A 25,376-nucleotide genomic window follows, 5' to 3' on the forward strand; every position below is an offset into this window, starting at 1 on the left:
TTCTATTAAGTGCCGGCGATGCGCGGTTCGCAAAACACACACGGACGTGTGAATGGACCGTTACAGTGGAAATATACCCCCCAGAGAGGCTGTACAGTGCTGTATTATGCTGTACAGACTCTCTGGGGGGTATATTTGCACTGTAAGGGTCCATTCACACGTGTAGGGCTGATAGTGGTCTATGGAAGACCCAGCAGCTCCTGCACTCCCCAGTCCCGGTGGTCACGGGTTCATTCCCGTTAATTGACTGACAAATTGGTTCACGTGAAAAAGGACTTTAAGGCTGGTTTCATACAAGTGAGGCCTCATGCACACGACCATTCCGTTTTACGGTCCGCAAAAAACGGAAGTCGCCTGTTTGCCTTCCGCAATTTGCGGAACGGAACGGGCACTCCATTGAAGAAATGCCTATTCTTGTCCAATAGGACATGTTCTATTTTTTGTTGCGGGGCCACGGAACGGAGCAACGGATGCGGACAGCACACAGAGTGCTGTCCGCATCTTTTGTGGCCCCATTGAAGTGAATGGGTCCGCATCCGAGCCGCCAAAACAACATCCGTGTGCATGAGGCCCGAGTCCGATGCGTTGACCTCGCAGCGTGTATCTGCAAGAGCTCCTGTCCTGACCTAAGGAGCATTGCAGGGATCGCATACCATTATACTGATTTATGATGCTATGTAACCCTTACAGTTCTGGAATGCATTGGATAACACTTACATAATGCTGTCAGTGTTAGGGCTCATGCACACAAACGTTGTTTAGGTCTGCATACCAGCCACATTTTGTAATTATTCAGTTTAACGGAGCGCAAGAGAAAACGGAAATGACTCTATGTCCTATGTTGTCCACATTACGGGCAAGGATTGAACAGTTTTATTATGCTGGGTTCAGACCTGAGCGTACTTGAACGTACGCTCTGTATGCGTGATTGTACGGGCGTTTGCAATCGCGGATACAGAGACAAGCGAACGCCCATTGTCGCGCGTTCTCGCTGAAGTCTATGTACGGGAACGCGCGACTAGACGCCCCAAAGAAGCTCCTGTACTACTTGGGGCGTCGGGCGTTTTACAGCGTGATCGTACGCGCTGTAAAAAGCTCAGGTGAGAACCAAGCCCATAGGGAAGCATTGGTTCTTGCCTGTTGAGCGTTTTACAGCGCGTAGGAACACGCTGTAAAACGCTCAGGTCTGAACCCAGCCTTAGGGCCGGGCGGTCCATAAAATGCAGAATGCACACGGCCGGTATCCTTGTTTTACAGATCCAATATGCGGAGCACAAAACATCCAACAGTGGTGTGCACGAGCCCTAAGACTGGGATGTGTGTTCTGAGACAGGACAGCGTTAACCAGTACCAGTAAACCAGCCCGGCTGGTGCTGCTGGGCTTAGTACTATCAGACTGGGACGTGTCTGTATAGTAATACAGATTCCAGGGCTCACAGGTCCGCAGAGACACCTGATAAGTGCGCGTCCTCTGTGACCAGCGCTAGCCCCGCCCCGCAGCCTGCCAGCTCTCTGACCATCTTTGGTAACAGAATATGAGCCGACTGGTCGACATGATGTCATCCGGCAGACCACGTCACGGCTTGATCCTCTTTATCGCTATGGCAACTGCCCACTTCCCGTGGTTCTAAGGCTAAGTGCACCCGCCATCTTTAAATTGGGCAACGAACGTGTTTTCCATACAGTCAGAGATGGCACGACGTCGCCCCCTGGCTTTACTTAATCCCGGGCGGTGGAGGGGGAGATACATTCTGTTTATTTTACACGGAATTTGCTAGACGCGTTCGAACAGTGAAAGCAGCCGCAGGTTTCCTCACCCAGCCCTAAGCTCCGCCCACGGCTCATCTCGCGGAAGTAATTTCCCGCTGCGCATACTGGGAGGCGACTACCGGAAGTGGGGCAGAAAGGGAGCAGCGGCGGAGGTGAGCAGGGCGGGGCTGTGCTGGGGACCGGTGCCTTTTGCCGGTATGGTAGTGGCTTCGGGGACGTGTGTACCTGCATGTTATATTTGCATTGGGCTGTGCGTGTGTGAAAGACGCGGGTTCGCTGCGTTATTAGTGTGTGCAATAGTATCTCTGCTTGCTCTTAGTGTGCAGTGAGCCTAGTAGTGTTTACTGACAGGGGGTTTTATGGACCATGTCTGCCCCCGTCATCTGGGTCACATCTTATGCTGTCAGATTTGCTCCTATTGTAGTTATGGCTAGTTGTCAGAAGTCATATGTCTTCACTGTGGATGACGTCATGACTGCTTAGATAAACTAGAAAGTTTTTTTTAAGGTCCCCAAAAATGACCTACTGTGTGGGGAGGCTCCTGTAAGTTGACATCATAGTAATGGGGACCCCCATTTATTACTCCTGTCACATGTAAACCTTATGATCATGCCGTTGTTTTAGGGGGATCTCGCTCTTGTACTATTTGATACTTTAGGTTTAGTTTTCCTTTATGCGATTACTTTTCCATTCTAGCGCTGCAGTAAGTGGCATCACTAAATAATGTATCAGTAAAGTAGTTAATGATCAGTGTGATGAGGGCGTCTGTAGATGAGTGGCATGCCGCACGGTTGGATTGCACTTTATTTTGCGCCATGAAAGTAAAAGGTGGTGTTTGCATTTGTGGAATGCCTCGGTATCTGCTCTGACACGCTCAGTCACTTCCTGTAGTATTAATATAGGCTGCCTACAGCTATGTGTGCAGCACTGGGAGACTTCCTCATTCTGCGCTGCAGTCAGTGAGGTCTGTGGTCTGCATACATCCTCCTTACTGTTAGTCCTCGTGAAAGCAGCTTTTCTGTCTTCAGGTTTCTCTGTAGAATTAGTAAATTCTCATTTATAATTCATATTTTTTATTTATTATAATTTTATAAATATATAAAAAAAAAAAAATTTTTTTTTTTTTTTCATAGGTTATAAGCCATGGCAGACCTGCAGAATCTAGTTGATCGCCTGGAAAAAGCAGTGGGGAAGCTGGAGCTTCTTGCAGGAGGATCAGGAGGAGGTGGATCTGCAGGTGAGGTTAATGTTTTATCAGCCTGTACTCATAGATTTAGACTACTTTCACACTCGCATTTTGGGCGGATCCGTCATGGAGCTGCAAAAACAGATCCGTTACAATAATACAATTGCATGCATCCGTCATGAATGGATCCGTTTGTATTATCTGTAACATAGCCAAGACGGATCCGTCATGAACTCCATTGAAAGTCAATGGGGGACGGATCAGTTTTCTATTGTGTCAGAGAAAACGGATCCGTTCCCATTGACGTACATTGTGTGCCAGGATCCGTCTTGCTCCACACCACATGGCGGACAGAAATACGCTGCAAGCAGCGTTTTGGTGTCCGCCTCCAAAGCGGAATGGAGACTGATCGGAGCCAAACTGATGCATTGTGAGCAGATCTTTTTCCATTCAGAATGCATTAGGTCAAACTGATTCATTTTGGACCGCTTGTGAGAGCCCAGAATGGATCTCGCAAACGGAAAGCCAAAACGCCAGTGTGAAAGTATCCATTCATCATTTATTAATCTTCTTCTTCTTGTGTGATTTGGTTGTAGACACTGCACAGTTTGTTCAGGCCTATGATGCTCTTGTTAGCAAAGCTGTAGGAGAATTTATGAAAATCAGCAAGGAAATAGGTGGAGATGTGGAGACGCAGGTGAGTGGAATTAAAACCTGGGTGTAGGGGTCCGTAAGGGTACAACCACAGGCTGCAGGGTAACCCCCAGCTATACAGACCACAGTGGGTCCTAATTAAACTGAGGACAGCAGTATTTAGTTAGCGGGGTTGTGTCACTTCAGCAAATGGCATTTATCATGTAAAGAAAGTTAATACAAGGCACTTACTAATGTATTGTGATTGTCCATGTTGCCTCCTGTGCTGGCTTGACTTATTTTTCCATCACATTATACACTGCTCACATACAGAGGCTGCGACCAGCGCTGCAGCGGAGATATGTGGTGGCCGGGAAGGGAGCTGCTGAACCTCTTAAGCACACTCCCATTGTTCCAGTCACCAGAGAAGCCAGTGGTTTTTTTTTTTTTGTTTTGTTTTTTTATAGTGTGCAAGCACGACCACCACTGCTGGATTGCAGGGTGGTCGTACCCCTGGAAACGGGCAGTGTATAATGTGATGGAAAGATGAATCCAGCCAGCAACCACTGAGCCACCGTGCTGCCCCATTTGTGCCTGTGTATTGCAAACCCGCTGTATGCGGGCTGCAATACGGCCACGGCTGGGCAACGGCCATGTGCATGAGACTCAATACTGTTGCCGATTGCCTGATTAACAAGCAAACACTTGATTATCGTGCAATCCAAAAAGACATGTTAAAAAATTGTTTGCAGGCGGCAGATCGTGGTGTCTAATCCCAATCTGCTGCCGGTAAACCACTATACAGCATGGGAATGAGTGATCGCATAGCGATAGCTCTTCATGCTGTGGAGATCGCTGCATGTAATAGCAGCGGTCTCCTCCGCTAGAGAGTAGGCGATTGCAGGGAGGGAACGCTTCCCTCCCGACAATCGTCTGCTACATCGGGCTCTGTAATACTGCCTTAATTTCACACCCGTTTACATCTGAATGTAATGAACTGATAATTTTCCAGCACTGTGGGTAATGATAAAGGGGCAGCGTTGAAGCGGCCAATAGCCACAGTGGTATGTGGAAGATACTTAAGTTTGCCTAGAAACAGCAGTTTCACTTGCAAAACCTTGTGACTGATTGTAATGGCTGCATGATTTGGAGGGCAAAACAGCAGTTTCCCAGCAAATTTAAAAAACGCAGTGGCCATGTACTATGATGGTTTCCACTACCACCCAGTTTGACCTTATCCTTAGAAAGCTCTTTGGTAGATGCAGTCGAATTGTCGTAGGGTCAGAGTATACCCTGTCGTGATCTGTGGTAGGTGTGTACTGCAGTTGTACTTAGTGTAATACTTGTGTATTAGAAAATTGGGCTAGCGGTATTCTGACCAAACATTTGTGGCATATCCATAGAGAATGTCATAATTGTTCAATGTTGGGTGTCTGAGCACTGGGACTAGGGTCCCATGTCCTGTTTATACCAAGGTGGGAGAAGAGGAATAGAGTTGGTTGTGCGTGCTGGGGTATTCTCCATTATAGTCTATGGGAGATGCAATGTGTATATAGTCAGACTAGTAGTTCTGTGAGTTTGGCTGAGAACTGGAGTATGGAATATGTTTCTATGGCAGGGGTTAGCAGTCTCCGGCACTCCAGCTGTTGTGAAACTACAGTTCCCAGCATGCTCCATTCATTTCTGTGGGATTTCAGAAAACAGCTGTGCTAGTGTTCATGCTGGGAGTTGTAGTTTTACCACAGCTGGAGGTTGCTGATCCCAGCTCTGTGGGTTTCTGAATGCAGAGTATGTAGGAGCTTGAGAAATGTCTATTGCAGTATGTATTTTCATGGTATGATGGGGAATAAGTGCAGTGATGACAGCTCAGGTTTGGTGTATGGGGGTTAATGGCAAGGTCTACATCTCCAGCCCTTCAGAAATGTTGATTGACCTGTGCATTAGCTATTTCTATTTAGAGGAGGGAGAAATGTATAGCTGTCAGCCCCTTTGGTTGATGGCCATTTTCCGCCCATTGGAAGAACGCCGCTGCACTACAGGTTAGAACATATGCGGTTGGCAGTAGGGCTCCACACACTTAAACGTTGCGCTCTTATTTTTCAGGCTGGCCTGTTGCTTTTGGGCCTGAACACGCAGCGTGACATCTTGGCTAAAGCATCTCAGTGTCAGCAGCCAGACGAGGTACACTTTCTTCTGACTCAATATTTCCTTTCTTACAGATCAGCATTTCCTGTTGCATGTTCAAACTCTCTTCCTTTTTTTTTTTTTGTAAACTTTTATGTACAACCGTTGATGACTTATGTGCGAAATTTACTTTGTCCCAACCACAACCTACTACTCGATGTACCCCTCAGTGGTAGAGATTCACATTCCATGTGCCTCATAGAACTGCATATTACAGGAATAGGTATGTTCTCCAAAAATATTGCGCCGTTTAGCTAATAGAAGTGATCAAAAAGTATAGCGGAGAAGCAAACAATAATTTGCATTTGCTGTATTCTTTGATTGCTCCTTTTGGCCATTTTTATGGCGTTTTGGTAAAGAACAAACTGGACCTATCCCTGTAATTTGCTGCCCTCTCCTATGGCGCATTTTTAGGAACCTGAAATGTGGATTTATATCGCTGACTGGTACATGGAAAATCAGAAATGGCAGCCTATCTAGGCGCCATCTAATCATACAGGTTTGTAGTTGGCGCACAGTTGTATCCTGCCTCTGTAACAAGTAGTCAGAACCACTAGGTTGGTCTAGGAGGTCTTCTCACATCACTTGGATGGAAGATGAAATCGACCATGTGATTGCATTGATTTCATGTTATTTCTATAATAAAACTTCATGAATAATTGAGTTGTCCTATTTTTGCTAAGAGCCGATTAATAATGTAAAACATAGGAGTTCTGCTGAAATATTCCATTATTTTTATTGCATTTCCTCTTTAGTAGGAACATATATTGACAACATACCACTAAATAGATACCGTTTTCTATTTTATTATATCAAATTTTTCTTAATTTTTTTTGCGATTATCTCCTACAGAAGGATCTTTCTGCGATCTTAGCTCCTCTATCCAAACAGATTCAGGCGGTTCAAGACTTAAGAGAGAAAAACAGGGGCAGCAAACTATTCAATCATCTTTCAGCTCTCAGTGAGAGTGTTCCTGCTCTTGGATGGGTAGCCGTGGTGAGTTGTCATTCATCCATTATTTCTCCAATCCCTCCTTTCTTCTTTTATTCTAGCCATATACAGCACCGTGGGTGTGTGTATGCTCCCCCATCGCTTTATAAAGAATGACTAGCATTGTGCCAATGAACTATTCTAAGCATGGTCTTATTCCCCGCTACCCGAGAGCCCATCTTTCTAGTCTTAGTGCTGTATTGTAACTAGGAATATATGCTTCCAGCACTTCTGTTACTGACGACACTGGATATAGACAATGAGTCTGGAAAAAAACATCAGCTAGAAAGTCTGAAAGACTGAGTGATTATATTAAGAACCTGTAGATGTTACCAGAATTTTCCAATTAATTGAACTTTGTAGCTTTATTGAGTAAATTTGAGATTTTTATTTATTTTCTCTCTCTATTTTTAAGTCTCCCAAGCCTGTTCCTTATGTGAAGGAAATGACTGATGCAGCAACGTTTTACACCAACAGAATCTTAAAGGAGTACAAGGATGTGTAAGTTGATCTTAAAATGGTCACCTATGTCAGGAGCAGCTCCTAGGTATCATTTGTCATGATGTATGGTGCACATGTGAGAACAGAATTAGTGCATTAATACTTTGTGTGCTCCTGACAGTGATAAGAAACATGTAGACTGGGTCCGCTCGTATCTGAACATCTGGACGGAGCTTCAGAACTACATCAAGGAACATCATACAACAGGCTTAAGTTGGAGAAAGACTGTAAGTGTGTGTATGTGTAAAATATATCTATCTATCTAATTAATTTTTTATTTTTATTTTTTTAAATATTACAGTTAAGTAGTTGTATATACATATATTCTTTGTTTTATTTTCAGGGCCCAAAGGCTGGACCCACCACTTCTGCACCAAGCGCTCCTTCTGCCCCCAGAGCTGGACCCCCACCTCCACCTCCTGGAGGACCACCTCCCCCTCCTCCACCAGCCCCAGCATCAGCTCCCAGTGATGACTCTGTGGCTCGTTCCCAGCTGTTTGCACAACTTAACCAGGGAGAGAATATTACCAGTGGTAAGAAACGGGAATTAATTCTTTACAATGTGGTACAGATGAGATGATGTGGCTGCTGAAAACTATTTCAATTGGTTTTGCCAATTGTGCATAACAAGGTCAGAAACAACATAATGTTGGTTCATATGCCATCAATGGGTAATTATTACTATTTGCACATTGCCACCATCTTCTGTGGCACACCTGATATGATAAAGTGGAGTGTGAATAAAATTACAGGGCAAGACTGCTCAACCATGGCCACAGAGACAGTAGAAGAAAACCGAACATGTTTAAAGTGCAAAGTATTATAGTAACCAGAGGCATGGACATTTCAGTATATAGCTTGTTAGATAATGTGGATGGTCGTACTTGGATTGTGGTAGAAGGCTATGCGGCAGAAATCCTGTCAAAAATGCACCAGATTTATCACTGGCTGATGCTGGATGATAAATCTGACGCACCGTTAGATTGTCTAGCCTAAATTTATATCAGTTAATAGTTGGCATATTTTACGTCAGAATTTCGGCACAAATTATGACAGTGTTGCATCCTAAGTCGCACCTCTTTCTGCTGTGGCCAACAAAGGGGTGGATTAGTAGAAGGGGACATGGCTTCACCAGAAAGTGCCCGAAACCTTTAATAAATGCCAGACATGTGTGCCAGGGTTCTGGCTCAGTCTGTTTTGTTTAAAGCTGAGATTTTTCAATCAAAGTCTTGAAAGGAGCACTGACCAGTGCTGTACAGAATTCCGAAGGAGTGGGGATTTGCAGGAGACATGAGCGTGACAAAGTTTAAGGCTTCTGACAGTGTACTTTAGTCCCAAGATAAGGTGTTGCAGTAGTCCATCCTGGATATGACAAAGACATGCACTTTGGTTGAACTAAGGAAGGACAGATGTAAAGTGTAGCCATCGTATTTTCATAAAAAAAAAAAATCAATTTTAGCATATGTTACTGCTGCAGCAGCAGCATTATGCGTAAAGCAATCTTTAGTTTCTTCACTTACCACTGTTTTCCTTGAGTTTTCCCCTTAGTTATGGCCGTTTAAACATTTGCCATATGAGGACCTTCTCAAGATAACTCCTCTGACAGTTCTCTGAGGCCAAAACTGCTTTCCCTCACTTCCCATACACGCTGTAGCAAGCAGCTCCCTGCCAGCCAATCAGATTGGATTACTGAGACACGCCTCCTCACTCTGAAGCCTAATGCAGGTATGCAGCGTGAAGGACCGCCCCTCCGTCTTCTTAGCCAGAGACAGATGAGCAATAGCAACGGTCTTTTAACCACTTCAGCCCCGCTAGGTGAAACCCCCTTCATGACCAGAGCACTTTTTACACTTCGGCACTACACTCCTTTCACCGTTTATCGCTCGGTCATGCAACTTACCACCCAAATGAATTTTACCTCCTTTTCTTCTCACTAATAGAGCTTTCATTTGGTGGTATTTTATTGCTGCTGACATTTTTACTTTTTTTGTTATTAATCGAAATGTAACGATTTTTTTGCAAAAAAATGACATTTTTCACTTTCAGCTGTAAAATTTTGCAAAAAAAACGACATCCATATATACATTTTTCGCCAAATTTATTGTTCTACATGTCTTTGATAAAAAAAAAATGTTTGGGCAAAAAAAAAAATGGTTTGGGTAAAAGTTATAGCATTTACAAACTATGGTACAAAAATGTGAATTTCTCGCCCAGTTTCCTTGGGGGACACAGAAGACCTTGGGTATAGCTCATCTCCATAGGAGGCGTGACACTAAGTGAAAACTGTTAAGCCCCTCCTCCACAGCTATACCCTCAGCCTGGAGAGAGAGACTGCCAGTTTTTGCTTAGTGTCCAAGGAGGCAAGACACTCCCTGCTCTGCAGGGCTCTTTTCTCCTTTGTTGTTTTTAAAATTTTTGATTTTTACTTTTTCTTTTCTTTTTGTTCCAGAATACGGGACAACAGAGACGCACTAGACCTCTCTGTTTCTCCCGGGGTTGAGCTGCGCCAGTGCCGGTCATCCGCACTGCTGCCTCCCCCACAGAAGGCAAGGTGGACCAGGGCAGCCCAGCTCCCCTGCATCCCGCCAGCGCAAGGGTCGCCCGCACGCCAAGCCCCTCTTCCAGCGTCCTGCCACTACGGTGCCAGTAGCTGAAGGGGCGACCCTGCTGGAACGGACCGAGGGCGAAGACATCTGTGGTGAGAGAGTGGCTTCTCCAGCCCTACGTCCCCTCCCTCCCCGGTCTCCTGCGTGACTGACCCCCCATACTGGTAGCCTATCCGAGAGCGGAGAGGTGCAAGGTTTAGGCATTACCCATTGCTTTACCTAAGACAGTTTTCATATGTTTGTCTCTTATAGCAGAGTGGCTATAGGGTGGCCCTGCTGGACCTAGGGTGGTCCCTGGGGTGCCGCAAGGCGGCAATCTGCTCCCTCTCTCTCCCGCCATAGATCATACCGAAGAGGGGGCGCTTACCGGTGCGCTGCTCAGGACCTGCTGCCGCTCCTGACGGCATGGGTAATCCTGGGCGCAGCCAAAATTTAGTCCAGGCTTCGCGGCCTGCTGGCCCGCACCATCCGGTGCTCTTTCCTCGGGCCCCTGACTTTTCCGGGCCGCGGGGTGAGCACCCGCGGTCTGCATTGCATGTGCGCACTATGCTATAACTGGGCCGGCCGACCATCCGTCCGGTTGGCCGGACGCCGCAACTTTGGGCCCAGACATCGCGGCCTACTGGGCCGCACCTCACGCTCCTCTCGGGTCCCTGATTCTCCCGGCTGCCGGGTGGGCTCCCGCAGCCGGCATTGGATAGCGCTGTGTTCCAACGGGTCCCGGCCGGCCGTCGGTGCATTCTCTCATCCATGGCGGCGCGGCCGGCCGGGGCGCTGCATAGTTTGTTTAGCGGCCTGCTGCGCACTTCCGGCGCTCGGGTTGGGCACCCGCGACCGGTACGGGTGCTCCCGCGGCCGGCTTAGGCCCGGCCGATACTTTAAATACTTGCGGCCCCGGTCAGCCGGGCGACGCAAAAATTTAGGCCCCGGCTTCACGGCCTGCTAGGCCGCAACATTCTGGCCTCTGGGGGGGGGGGGGGGCGGGAACTCTCCAGGCGCGGATTCTTCCCGCCTGGAGGTTCCCCCACCCCCAGGGGTTCGCTGCGCCGCCCCCAGGCCAGATGCCGGTTAACCCTTGGGGTACTGGCCGGCTCCTGAGGGCCTGTGCCCCTGTATGGTGGCCCCCTTTCTGCCTCAGGGAGGCTGTAATATTAATAAATAAATGATAATAATAATAAAAAAAAAAAAAAAAATACTATTATTTTGTTTTAAATAACTGGACTTGTGGGCTGCGCAGGATGCGGGAGCCTCATCATTCAGTACTGCTGTCTGTATGCATGCCCCCCTCTCTTAGGCGGTGTGTCGTGTTCCCCGGCCGCGGCGCCTCCCAGGCGGTTTTTTCTTGCCCTCGCCCGGGATTCGGCGCTGGCCAAGTGCATGCAGATTTTTTTCTGACCAGACTTCGTCACCCACTCCAGTTCTGGTGGCTGCAGGTGCATGACCCTCCTTCCTAGGCGGAATACTGCACTCTCCCTGGCTGCGGCCTGGCCTCATGCATGATCCCCCTTTTCTAGGCGGACTGCTGCACTCTCGCCGGATGCTGTGTTGGCCATATGCACGACCCCCTTCCACAGGCGGGACGCTGCACTCACTGGATTCGCTGCCGGCTTTGTGCATGAACCCTTCCATAGGTGGAATATTGCACTCTTACCGGATACGGTGCTGGCCATGTGCATGAACCCCTTCCATGAGAGGTCTACTGCACTCTCCCCGGATAAGGAGGTGTACTGCACTTTCCCCGGTTACGGTGCCGGCCTTGTGCACGTTCCCCTTCCATGGGCGGAACACTGGATTCGCTGCCGGCCATGTGCATGAAACCTTCCATAGGCGGAATACTGCACTTTCACCGGATACGGTGCCGGCCGTGTGCGTGAACCCCTTTCATAGGTACACTGCACTCTCACTGGATCCGTTGCAGGCCATCTGCATGACCACCCCCCCTTCCGTAGGTGGTGTGCCGCACTCTCACTGGATTCGCTGCCGGCCATGGACATGTCTCCTTTCCTCAGGCGACATACGTGCACTCTCATCCATGGCGGCGCTCTCACTGGATGCGTGGCTGGCCATGTGCATGACCCCCTTTTCTGGGCGGAATACTGCACTCACTGGATGCGTTGCCGGTCAGGAGCCTGCCCTCTAACTTGGGTGGAATGCTGGCACTTCCATTGGATACGGTGCTGGTCTTGTGCTTAACCCCCCATTATTCCATGGGCGGCATTTTGCACGCTCACACGATCCACGGCTGTCCTTGTTTATGCTGTGCTGGACTGGTACACGTCCCCCGTCATTGGAGGAGTGGTGCACTCTCACGACATTCGGTGTTGGGTGGATTTTTTTTGCACAATCACTTAATGATAGAATAACCTGTGCATGCCCCCTTTCACTAAAGTGGACCTTCCTGCGTTCTGCTGGATATGTGCGGCCATGGGCATGGCCCCCTTCTGGGCGGAGTATGGTATGTCCTACCTTTCCGGAGTAGGTTCTGGCCTTGGCATCCCCCCCTTTTTTTGGGCAGGCCTCTGCAGTGGTTGCCAGGTACATTTTCCCCCTTTTCTGGGCGGACTGTTTGCGTTCCATCGCATGCCGTGCTAGTCTTGTGCATGACTACCTTTCGGGTTGCACTTTGCACTTCCATTGCTACGGTTGGACTCTGGCTGATTCTTCGCTGAGTGACTATTTTTGCAGTGGGCGGACTTTCTTGTGCGCTCTATCCGTTGTTTGGGCCGTGTATGCCTTCTCCTCCCATTGGTGGGTTGGCCTTCTCACTGCTTACGGGGCTGCTCGTCCGTATGCCCCCCTTTATCCTGAGATGTACTTTTTTCTCTTGGGATATGGTGCTTCCAGCAAGCCTTGCACTATTCTCTAAAGAGCTCATTCGGTCCAACTGTGTGGGCCTGAGGTGGTGTCCAACAAACAGCAGATGAATGCCCAATGTATTCAAGGTACCTACCTTTTTTATCAGTAGACGGGCTCTACTTGTTCGCTACTGCACCTGGCTGGGTGGTACTCATTCCTTTCGTGGCCCTTCCGCCCGGGGTGTGTTCGTGGTCCCTAGATGCGTACCCATTCGTTCTCCCGCGGCATTGTTCCCCTGCGCTAGTGGTCACATGCTCGAGAGTGCTGTTGTCTGCAGCGCCTCTCGAATTCTTCGTTGGCTCGTACAGGACTGCGATTCCCTTGCCTGCTGCAATTTCCTCCTCTTCGGATGCAGTGTGGTATGAGTCCTTCGTCTTGGCGCCTCTGCGCTTCTGTCTGATCTGCTGCCAGGTTCGGGCTGCTATTCTCTGGAAGGTCACCCAACTTCTCTTGGGTGCTCGATTACCCAGGTCCGGAGGACCTCCGCCTTGGGTTCGCCAAGGTATTCGCCTTCTGCGAGGCGGTGGACCGGGCGTCTCTCAGTGTAGCGGGTTCTGCTTTTCAGCTGGCCTATGGCTTCCCTGTTGCCCTCCCCTCCTCCTTTCGGTTGGAGGGTGTTATGCCGGCCTCTGTCTCCGCTGCCTTATCTCGCCGGCTTTGTTTGGCTCCCGCTCGGTACGGATCACTCCGATGTGGCTTCCCGCCGGACTTCAGAGGCTGTTCTTTCACTGTCCTCCCCTCTGGGGAGAGCATGGTTGTTCATGTGGATGGTTCCGGTGTTCCTTTTGGCCTCGTGCTGTCTCCCTGGTTCACACTGGCTGTATTAGCTGTGTGCCTATTTACTGAGTCTACCGCGTGCTGTCCTCCCGCTGAGTGCAGATTGCATGGTCCTGCTGTAGACTTGCCTTCTTGATAACTTGGGGGGACTACCTTTTTCGATCCAGATTGTCCTTTGATCTCCCACACCGGGGCTGTACAACGTGGTTACATCAGCATGGACTTTTGCCTGTCTTCTCCTGGTATCTGGCGGATCCTTTGGGTTTTTTCCATCTGTCCTCTGCTCCCCCACTCGGGTGGATACGGGACAACGTTGTTCGAGGGCCGACGGGGCTAGTTTTGTCGACCCTTCTGCCCGTGTTACTGGTCTGCGCCTGATCACATTGGGTTTTCGCCCGCTTTCCAGGCGACTCCAGCGGGTTCGCTACTGTCCACTCCTGGCTGTGTTTCGTCCAGGATCTGTCGTAAGGCTTGGGGTTTTTTTGTATGGGGTTCTGTGGGGAGCTGTGCATTCCCCACTCTGAATTTCTCTCCCCATGGTTCTGTCGTTTACTTGGGGTGTCTTGTGTCGGCGCTGTTCTTCCTCTTCCAGCGTTCCCGGCCCTCTGGGCCTGCCAAGACCTCCTTCCTCGGAGTGGCTCTTTGGTTCCTCTGTACTGTCCTTCGGTACCGCCCTGGGACTATATACTGAGCTCTCGGCGCTCCAATCTTGTCCTTGGGGCCGTTACAGAGGTTCTCTCTACCCCCTCTGTCCGGTACGGTTGTGTTCTGTATCAGTCGTTTCTCTGACGGGTGCCGGAATGGCCCTTCTTTTGTTACGAGCCTTCTGTCTTTTCCAGGACAGGGCTGTTCTACATCCCGTTTTTCTTCGTTCGTTCGTTCCTTCCTTCCTTCCTTCTGAAGGTGGTGTTTGCCTTTCGCTTCAACACCTCACCTATTTGGACGTTGTTTGGGCCTTGCCGTTTTTTTCCTTGGAGTTCTCCGACTCTTGTAGATGTTCGGCCTCTTGGGTTTCCAGGAGGTCTGTGCATAGGGTTGACGGACTCCAGGGTGGTTGTCCTCCGCTTGCTCAGATTGGCTATTGCTGAGGTTCCCGCACCTAGGGCAGGGTTCTGTCTTGGTGTCACCGTTCATTTCACCTGAGCGGTCGGTGCCTCCTGGGCCGGAGGCATTGGGCTTCGGCCATGCATTTGGGCAAGGCGGCCACAGGTCTACCTTGCACGCCTTGACAAGTTCTACAGGGTGCATACTCTGACTTTGGCAGATGCTGCCTGCCCCGCCTGGGTTTGCGGGCGGCGGTTCATTGATGCCTTTCGGGTGCTTCACCTTGGTGCTGTGGTCCCTCCCCCTTTTGGACTGCTTTTGAACGTCCCAAGGTCTTCTGTGTCCCCCAAGGAAACTGGGCGAGAAAACGAGATTTTTGTATAACTTACCAGTAAAATCTCTTTCTCGCTCTTTCCTTGGGGGACACAGCACCCACCCATTCATTGTTTTTCTCTGTACTGTTTCCAAGTTTTTGTTACCCGTTGGGTAGTTGGCTTGTTGGTTCCTTGTTGGACTTTGCCTTTTCTCACTGCTTGGACACGCAACTGGCAGTCTCTCTCTCCAGGCTGAGGGTATAGCTGTGGAGGAGGGGCTTAACAGTTTTCACTTAGTGTCACGCCTCCTATGGAGATGAGCTATACCCAAGGTCTTCTGTGTCCCCCAAGGAAAGAGCGAGAAAGAGATTTTACTGGTAAGTTATACAAAAATCTCGTTTTCCGCTTTTTGAAACAGCTGACTTTCTGAGCACCTGTCATGATTCCTGAGGTTCTACAATGCCCAAACAGTAGAAAACCCCCACAAACGACCCCATTTCGGAAAGTAGACACCCTAAGGCAGTGATGGCTAACCTTGGCACTCCAGCTGTGGTAAAACTACAACTCCCAAGATGCCCCCCTTGCTTGGTTGCTCTCAGAACTCTATAGAAATAAATGGAGCATGCTGGGAGTCGTAGTTTCACCACAGCTGGAGTGCCAAGGTTAGCCATCACTGCCCTAAGGTATTCGCTGAGGGGCATAGTGAGTTCATAGAACTTTTTATTTTTTGTCACAAGTTAGCGGAAAATGATGATGATTTTATTTTTTTTATTTTTTCTTACAAAGTCTCATATTCCACTAACTTGCGACAAAAAATAAAAAATTCTAAAAACTTGCCATGCCCCTCACGGAATACCTTGGGGTGTCTTCTTTCCAAAATGGGGTCACTTGTGGGGTAGTTATACTGCCCTGGCAATTTAGGGGCCCAAATGTGTGAGAAGAACTTTGCAATCAAAATGTGTAAAAAATGACCGGTGAAATCCAAAAGGTGCACTTTGGAATATGTGCCCCTTTGCCCACCTTGGCATCAAAAAAGTGTCACACATCTGGTATCGCCGTACTCAGGAGAAGTTGGGGAATGTGTTTTGGGGTGTCATTTTACATATACCCATGCTGGGTGAGAGAAATATCTTGGCAAAAGACAACTTTTCCCATTTTTTTTATACAGAGTTGGCATTTGACCAAGATATTTTTCTCACCCAGCATGGGTATATGTAAAATGACACCCCAAAACACATTGCCCAACTTCTCCTGAGTACGGCGATACCAGATTTGTCACACTTTTTTGCTGCCAAGGTGGGCAAAGGGGGACATATTCCAAAGTGCACCTTTCAGATTTTGCAGGGCATTTTTTACACATTTTGATTGCAAAGTTCTTCTTACACATTTGGGCCCCTAAATTGCCAGGGCAGTATAACTACCCCACAAGTGACCCCATTTTGGAAAGAAGACACCCCAAGGTATTCCGTGAGGGGCATGGCGAGTTCCTAGAATTTTTCATTTTTTGTCGCAAGTTAGTGGAATATGAGACTTTGTAAGGAAAAAAGAAAAAAAAAGAAAAATCATCATTTTCCGCTAACTTGTGACAAAAAATAAAAAATTCTAGGAACTCGCCGTGCCCCTCACGGAATACCTTGGGGTGTCTTCTTTCCAAAACGGGGTCACTTGTGGCGTAGTTATACTGCCCTGGCAATTTAGGGGCCCAAATGTGTAAGAAGTACCTTGCAATCAAAATGTGTAAAAAATGGCCTTTCGAAATCCGAAAGGTGCTCTTTGGAATATGTGCCCCTTTGCCCACCTTGGCATCAAAAAAGTGTCACACATGTGGTATCGCCGTACTCAGGAGAAGTTGGGCAATGTGTTTTGGGGTGTCATTTTACATATACCCATGCTGGGTGAGAGAAATATCTTGGCAAAAGACAACTTTTCCCTTTTTTTTTTTTTTTTACAAAGTTGGCATTTGACCAAGATATTTTTCTCACCCAGCATGGGTATATGTAAAATGACACCCCAAAACACATTCCCCAACTTCTCCTGAGTACGGCGATACCACATGTGTGACACTTTTTTGCAGCCTAGATGCGCAAAGGGGCCCAAATTCCTTTTAGGAGGGCATTTTTAGACATTTGGATCCCAGACTTCTTCTCACACTTTCGGGCCCCTAAAAAGCCAGGGCAGTATAAATACCCCACATGTGACCCCACTTTGGAAAGAAGACACCCCAAGGTATTCAATGAGGGGCATGGCGAGTTCCTAGAATTATTTTATTTTTTTGCATAAGTTAGCGGATATTGATTTTTTTTTTTTTTTTTTTTTTTTTTTTTTTCTCACAAAGTCTCACTTTCCGCTAACTTAGGACAAAAATTTCAATCTTTCATGGGCTCAATATGCCCCTCACGGAATACCTTGGGGTGTCTTCTTTCCGAAATGGGGTCACATGTGGGGTATTTATACTGCCCTGGCTTTTTAGGGGCCCTAAAGCGTGAGAAGAAGTCTGGAATATAAATGTCTAAAAATGTTTACGCATTTGGATTCCGTGAGGGGTATGGTGCGTCCATGTGAGATTTTATTTTTTGACACAAGTTAGTGGAATATGAGACTTGGTAAGAAAAAACAAAAACAAACAAAATATTTCCGCTAACTTGTGCCAAAAAAAATGTCTGAATGGAGCCTTACCAGGGGGGGGAGTGATCAATGACAGGGGGGTGATCACCCATATAGACTCCCTGATCACCCCCCTGTCATTGATCACCCCCCCTGTAAGGCTCCATTCAGACATCCGCATGATTTTTTACGGATCCATGGATACATGGATCGGATCCACAGAACGCATGCGGACGTCTGAATGGAGCCTTACAGGGGGGTTATCAATGACAGGGGGTAATCAGGGTGATCACCCCCCTGTCACTGATCACCCCCCCTGTAAGGCTCCATTCAGACAGCCGCATGATTTTTTACGGATCCATGGATACATGGATCGGATCCACAAAACGCATGCGGACGTCTGAATGGAGCCTTACAGGGGGGTTATCAATGACAGGGGGGTGATCAGGGAGTGTATATGGGTGATCACCCGCCTGTCATTGATCACCCCCTGTAAGGCTCCATTCAGACGTCCGCATGTGTTTTGCGGATCCGATCCATGGATCCGTAAAAATCATGCGGACGTCTGAATGGAGCCTGACAGGGGGGTGATCAATGACAGGGGGGTGATCAATGACAGGGGGGTGATCAATGACAGGGGGGTGATCAATGACAGGGGGGTGATCAATGACAGGGGGGTGATCAATGACAGGGGGGTGATCAATGACAGGGGGGTGATCAATGACAGGGGGGTGATCAATGACAGGGGGGTGATCAATGACAGGGGGGTGATCAATGACAGGGGGGTGATCAATGACAGGGGGGTGATCAATGACAGGGGGGTGATCAATGACAGGGGGGTGATCAATGACAGGGGGGTGATCAATGACAGGGGGGTGATCAATGACAGGGGGGTGATCAATGACAGGGGGGTGATCAATGACAGGGGGGTGATCAATGACAGGGGGTGATCAATGACAGGGGGGGGATGGGGTGATCAATGACAGGGGGGTGATCAATGACAGGGGGGTGATCAGGGGTTTATAAGGGGTTAATAAGTGACCGGGGGGGGGGGGGTGTAGTGTGGTGTTTGGTGCGACTGTACTGACCTACCTGAGTCCTCTGGTGGTCGATCCTAACAAAAGGGACCACCAGAGGACCAGGTAGGAGGTATATTAGACGCTGTTATGAAAACAGCGTCTAATATACCTGTTAGGGGTTAAAAAATTCGGATCTCCAGCCTGCCAGCGAGCGATCGCCGCTGGCAGGCTGGAGATCCACTCGCTTACCTTCCGTTCCTGTGAGCGCGCGCGCCTGTGTGCGCGCGTTCACAGGAAATCCCGGCCCTCGCGAGATGACGCGTATATGCGTCGTTGAGCGCAGGGCTGCCACCTCCGGACCGCACATCTGCGTTAGGCGGTCCGGAGGTGGTTAAGGGAGTAGTGGACAGGGACAGGAGACATTAATGAAAGCTGTTATTATAAGGTCATTACAGATCTTTTGACAATCATTGACAGACTAACTCAGGTATACATGCCTAGCTCTAATAAACTAGCAAATAATTTTTTTTTTTATCCTCTAGAGATGCTCAACCTGCGGCCCTCCAGCTGTTGTAAAACTACAACTCCTACAATGCCCTGCTGTAGGCTTATGGCTGTAAGCTGTTTGGGCATGCTGGGAGTTGTAGTTTTGCAACAGCTGGAGGGCCGCAGGTTGAGCATGCCTGCTTTAAATAGGACCTTTCACTACTGCACAAACTAAAAACTAACTATATCAGTGGGCAGAGCGGCGCCCAGGGGTCCCCCTGCACTTACTAGTATGCCTGGGCGCCGCTCCGTTCGCCCGGTATAGGCTCCGGTGTCTGCGCTCCCTCTGACTGATTTCTTGTAGGAGGCGTGTCCCTTGCTGCAGTGCATAGCCAGGCTATGAGCTGTTCGCTGCGATTGGCCAGCACTGCAGCAAGGGACACGCCTCCTACAAGAAATCAGTCAGAGGGAGCGCAGACACCGGAGCCTATACCGGGCGAACAGAGCGGCGCCCAGGCATACTAGTAAGTGCAGGGGGACCCCTGGGCGCCGCTCTGCCCACTGATATAGTTAGTTTTTAGTTTGTGCAGTAGTGAAAGGTCCTCTTTAAGTCAAGAGTTCTGGCTACGCTTATAAGTAAACATTTAGGGGGAAATTTATTTTGGGATTTATTTATTTATTTTTTGTCTGTTTTCTTGTGTCTGCATTGCCATTATTTGCACCAAATGTATCAAATAAGTTTTGGTGTATCTTTAAATGTAGAGATGTGCCATACCCCTAATTAACAAAGTTAAACAGTCACTTTTTGGAAAGTGCAGAGAGCAGCATAAAATCACAAACGGTTGCTAATAAGCCCAAGAAATTAGAATTCTGGAGTGCAGATCTTGATAAACTTCCACCTTAGTTTAAAGTATTGTAATGAAACTGATTCTGAAGCTAGAAGTTTAATGCCAGTATAGAAGTATATCCATAATCGTAGTATGTTAAGAGTAAGGGGTGTAAACAGGGCTGTCAAACCACCTTCTTTGGTTTTATACATGAGAGGCACTGAGTAGTCCAAGTGTTCTTGTTCTCAATAAATGACACTGTTAGGGTCTATTCACACATCCGCTAAATGGGTCCGCATCGATTCTGCAATTTTGCGGAACCGGTGTGGACCCATTCATTTTCAACGGGGACGCAAAAGATGCAGACAGCACAGTGTGCTGTCCATATCCGCATTTCCGTTCTGCGGCCCCGCAAAAAAATAGAACATGTCCTATTCTTGTCTGCAGACACTGACAAGAAAAGGCATTTCCATTATAGTGCTGGCCATGTGCGGTCCGTAAAATGCAGAACGCACATAGCCGGTGTCAGTGTTTTGCGGATCCCTAATTCTTTATTGTGAAACACGGTGCAGGTCGAAGCATTCCTTTTAATGCTGTGTACAGGTAGACGAGAACAGAGTCTCCATTGTGTATCTTGAGATAAGCATTATTAGTCATACAGAGAATACTTGTGTGCATACTGAATGAGTAATATGTACGATAGACAATCCAGAGATTTTTTTTTTTCTTTTTTTTCTGAAGGTCATATTTGGAGTTGGTAAGGATTTTATTATCCTAATGTGGGACAATTTGATATCTGCCTCGCAGGTGTTTCTGCCTTTTTTTTTTTTTTTTTTTTTTTTTTTTTCTTTCTGGATCAACACTGTAGGATTATAGGTTGCAGTTGATTGATATGTGTCTTTTAGCTTTATCAACTCTAACACTAACAATTTTTTGCTCTTCATTGTGTTCTAGCCCTAAAACATGTGTCTGATGATATGAAGACTCACAAAAATCCTACTTTGAAGTCACAAAGTGGACCAGTCCGAAGTGGACCTAAACCATTCACAAGTCCTAAACCAACAAACATTGGTTCTCATCCAGCCAAACCAGCTCCCAAGAAGGAACCTCCTGTGCTTGAATTAGAAGGCAAGAAATGGAGGGTGGTAAGTATAAAAAGGAAGGTTCACCAAAGATTTGATACTGTGTTCTGTCCAGGGACCCTGAAGCTAGATTAGGCTGTGGATTGCTGCAAGTTCCCTATGTTGGCAAACCAACAACCTATCCTTGTTGGCATGCTGTAGTGCAAACCAGTCATTTGGTGCTAGGACTTAGGTCAAACAGGATTGCAGTTCAGGGAATGTCTGGTCTCTCTACAGCCTGGAGGATCTTTCATATCTTGGAGCAGTCATGCATGCAATGGTTCACAAATAATTACCTCCTTCATTTGTTAGTGTTGGCCAAATACTCGTTCAGCCATTTGCAATCCCTGCCTACTGCCCTATTTACATGTACACTTGCCATGTTATAGAGGGTGCATAGCATGGAATAAACTGCTACCATACACTTCTGATAAAATGTAACATGCCAGTCTTGGTTCCTGATGTCGGCGGCTGGAGGACAGCCTAGAGCAGTGGTTCTCAACCTTTCTAAAGCCGTGACCCCTTAATACAGTTCATGTTGTGGTGACCCCCAACCATTACATTTTCCTTGCTACGTCATAACTAATTTTGCTACTGTTATGAATTGTAATGTAAATATCTGATATGCAGGATGTATTTTTATTGCTACAAATTGAACATAATTAAAGCAGAGTAATTAATCACAAAGACAAAATGTTGGGTACTTGAAATGGTGCTTCAAGTCCCCCCCCAAATAAATAAATCGGAAGTGCTCAGGGTCCCCAAATAAATAAATCAGCGGGGCTTCAGGTCTCCCCCAAATAAATAAATCAGCGGTGCTCAGGGTTCCCCCAAATAAATAAGCGGTGCTTCATGTCCCCCCAAATAAATTAAGCCTTGCTCAATTAAATCATTGGTGGCAGTGGTGCTCAGCGGCGGTGTCATTAACGAAAAAACTTGGACCTCAGCAGACAGGTGGCTCGACTTACCCGTCCAGACGTCAGGCTCCTTTCACTTCCTGTGCGCGATGATAAGGGCCGATCGACCCCCAGGTTGAGAACCACTGGTCTAGAGGTTCTTGGACATATTCAGGTGGCTGCCAGTTCTGCGATATGCAGGTTGGGATCAACAGCTTTATCATGGTGAACAATTCATAGTGGCAGGGTTTATACATGCCTATGGTGTGATTACTGTACCCCTTCCCCAATGACATTGAGCGGTGTATTGGGCTCGCTTCACACACTCACACAAACTGTTTGCCTTCACAGGAAAACCAGGACAATGCATCCAATCTGGTGATAAGTGACACTGAGCTTAAGCAGGTGGTTTATGTATACAAGTGTGTGAACAGCACCCTGCAAGTCAAGGGAAAGATCAACTCTATAATTATCGGTTTGTAAGCAAGGCAGAGTGTTCATAATAAAACTTACCTGAAATTCATTATTTCCTAGTGTTATAGCTCTGTTCTTATATCTCTACAGATAGCTGCAAGAAGCTTGGCTTAGTTTTTTCAGATGCAGTAGGCATTGTGGAAATCATTAACGCTCGTGATGTTAAAGTGCAGGTGAGAACCCCCCTTTATGTTTTGGCCATTGAATGAATAGAGCAGCCATTCTGGGTCATTTTTATAGTTTTATGTTAATGCTTAAAGGCAATCTGTCCCCAGTTTTGCGCTGCTGTATCGGTGGATAGAATAAACTGGTGGCAGATACCCTTAGCTTAGGGAGATCTGGGAGTTCCTGAATATGAGGACTTTCGGGTGCGCACTCTGTATTAAACAGCTCCAGGCAGTTCCATTGAACTAAATGGGATTGTTTTGACAGCAAGCCCTAATCAGAAGAATAGGACAGTCGCAGAAATTCTGCCGCATGTGAATTTATCCTTTAGTGGCTTGTAACCTTGTAAACATAGATATCTGCCTAGTAGCTGTGGACACAAAACGGATATATATTTCTATTCACTAGGTTAACTTTTATGTTAGATGCACTGAACCAATGAAAAAATGGTTCCCAATGGTGTACATGCAGTTGTCCTCTCTTGCTTCAATAACCACAAATATTAATTTTCTCTGGTTTCCTTTGAAACATTGTAATTTTGCAATTTTTTTTTTTTAATTTTTTTTTTTTTGTTAGGTCTTGGGTAAAGTACCAACAATATCAATCAATAAGACTGATGGCTGTCATGTTTACCTAAGCAAGGACAGTCTCTGTTGTGAGATCATCAGCGCCAAATCTTCAGAAATGAACATTTTGGTCCCAGGCAGTGGAGGGGAATTTGTAAGTATGGTTTCTCTGGCCGGCTATTGTTCCACTATTTTAAGAAGTTGTCCAGGATTAGGCTACTTTCACACTAGCGTTCGGGGCTCCGCTTGTGAGTTCCGCTTGAAGGCTCTCACAAGCGGCCCCGAACGGATCCGTACAGCCCTAATGCATTCTGAGTGGATGCGGATCCGCTCAGAATGCATCAGTCTGGCACCGGTTGTCCTCCGCTCAGCAGGCGGACACCTGAACGCTGCTTGCAGCGTTCGGGTGTCCGCCTGGCTGTGCGAAAGGCAAACTGATCCGTCCAGACTTAAAATGGAAGTCAATGGGGGTGGATACGTTTGAAGTTGACACAATATGGCTTAATTTCAAACGGATCCGTCCCCCATTGACTTTCAATGTAAAGTCTGGACGGATCCGTCTGAGAAACTTTCACACTTAGAATTTTTTCTGAACTATAATGCAGACGGATCCGTTCTGAACGGATCCCATCGTATGCATTATAGAAGCAGATCCGTCTGTGCAGACACCAGACGGATCCGCTCTGAACGCAAGTGTGAAAGTAGCCTTACATGGTAGCTATCCTCCTGGAACAGCACCACACCTGTCCATGGGTTGTATCTGATATTACTGCTTATGTCCGTTAATAGGGCTGAACTGGAATTCCAAACACAACCTGTGGATGGGTGTGGTTTTTTGGAGGAAAGCGCACTTGCCTATTAAAAGTATCCCATAGATATCTAGTTGCTTGGACATTTTTCATGACAGTTCTTGTCTTCTGAAGTGCTGACGGTGTACATTGTTTCATTGCAGAGTGAGTTTCCTGTACCAGAACAGTTCAAGACTGTTTGGAATGGCGAGAAGTTGGTGACAACAATTACTGAGATTGCAGGGTAGAGGCAGCGACCTGCCTGCAGTGACATGGGCTGGGCACCATGTCCTCTCCAGCTCTCTGTGTTCTCTCTGCTGCTTCTTTCTTGAGGATTACTCTAGCTGTAGGTAGGGACCTGATCCTCGCAGCTCTGTGCTGATAAATCTCCTACTGTACTACACTTAATTAGTGCCAGAAGTGCAGAGAGCTGCTTCTTCTAATCTGCTATCCTACCCCTCCTGTGCCAATTAAAAGGGAGAGGCTCTGACCATCAAACACATAATTCTGGATAGAGGCTGGATGACCGGTAACATGTTAATTGGACCAAAGTTTAAATGGCTTATGAGCACTTTGTAAATGGATCCTGTTCATTCCATACATGGAATAATATAGCTCCCAGCTCCTTATTATTGGCCAATGCTTTTCAGCACTTCCAGGGTTTACTTTTTATACATAACTGTCTTCAGAAATATGCAATGGTTTTCCCTCTTCTCTGAATTACTGTCCTGGCCTGCCACTTCTATACTGATTCATAAACTAATGTAATGCCAATGTACTGAACATTTCCAATATGTTGTAAGCGGGTTCTACTCCGATATTAAGGGAACAGGAGCAGTCCTTGCATAGACTGTGGAATACACACAAGTTTACAAATCGAGCATTTTATTAAAGATTGAAAGTTAAAAAAAAAAAAGTTGCCAGTGTTTTATTAATGGAAATATGGATAATTTATAAGGTGTAAGAATTTTTTTATTTCTGGTGTTTCCAACACTACAGTCCTGTGAGGTACAACAAAATCATATTACAAAGTAAAATTCTGTGTCTAATAACTGCCAACTGAATATAAAATTTATCTGCTTTAGGGTCCATTCACACATCTGCAAAATGGGTCTGCATCTGTTCCGCAATTTTGCAGAACGGGTGCAGACCCTGTCATTTTCAACAGGGCCAGAATGGATGCGGACAGCACACTATGTGCTGTCCACACTTTCGTTTCCACAAAAAAAATAGAATATGTCCTATTCTTGTCCACAATAGCGCATTCCATGTGCACATGGCCGGTGTCCATGTTTTGCGAATTACGGACGTGTGAATGGAGCCTTAGAACGGTTGTCCAGGATTTTACTGTTGATGGCCTATGCTCAGGTGAAGATTTAACTGACACCTTTTCCCTGGCTGATTGACTGTTCTGCAGTAGCTCTATGCACAAAACAGTGGGAGAAGCTATGTAGTTCCAGTTACTGAGCGACTCTGAAATGGCTAATTGGCAAGCAGAGTGCTGGTTGTTAGATCCCTGACGATCATATTTGTGGTCTATCATTGTTGTTTCTATTAAAGCGCCATTAA

General features: G+C 47.1%; 1 protein-coding gene across 3 annotated transcripts; it reads left to right on the forward strand.

Moving 5' to 3' along the window:
- The first annotated feature begins 1,766 nt into the window (after positions 1–1,766).
- On the forward strand, positions 1,767–24,723 carry CAP1 (cyclase associated actin cytoskeleton regulatory protein 1). 3 transcript variants are annotated; one of them, XM_044286383.1, is made up of 13 exons: positions 1,767–1,922; positions 2,904–3,007; positions 3,553–3,653; positions 5,693–5,770; positions 6,626–6,769; positions 7,179–7,264; positions 7,386–7,491; positions 7,608–7,797; positions 20,752–20,942; positions 22,166–22,289; positions 22,379–22,461; positions 23,030–23,173; positions 23,972–24,723. In XM_044286383.1, the coding sequence occupies exons 2-13, from the start codon at positions 2,914–2,916 to the stop codon at positions 24,053–24,055; spliced, it is 1,425 nt and encodes a 474-aa protein (XP_044142318.1). In that variant the 5' UTR covers positions 1,767–1,922; positions 2,904–2,913; the 3' UTR covers positions 24,056–24,723. The 3 variants fall into 3 exon arrangements, with proteins under 3 accessions (XP_044142318.1, XP_044142319.1, XP_044142320.1); XM_044286384.1 differs by having other exon boundaries at positions 1,917–1,965; XM_044286385.1 differs by lacking the exon at positions 1,767–1,922 and adding an exon at positions 2,777–2,798.
- Positions 24,724–25,376: the final 653 nt, after the last annotated feature.

Source organism: Bufo gargarizans, chromosome 3 (assembly GCF_014858855.1).
Source record: "Bufo gargarizans isolate SCDJY-AF-19 chromosome 3, ASM1485885v1, whole genome shotgun sequence".
In the NCBI taxonomy this organism is placed as follows: Eukaryota; Metazoa; Chordata; class Amphibia; order Anura; family Bufonidae; genus Bufo; species Bufo gargarizans.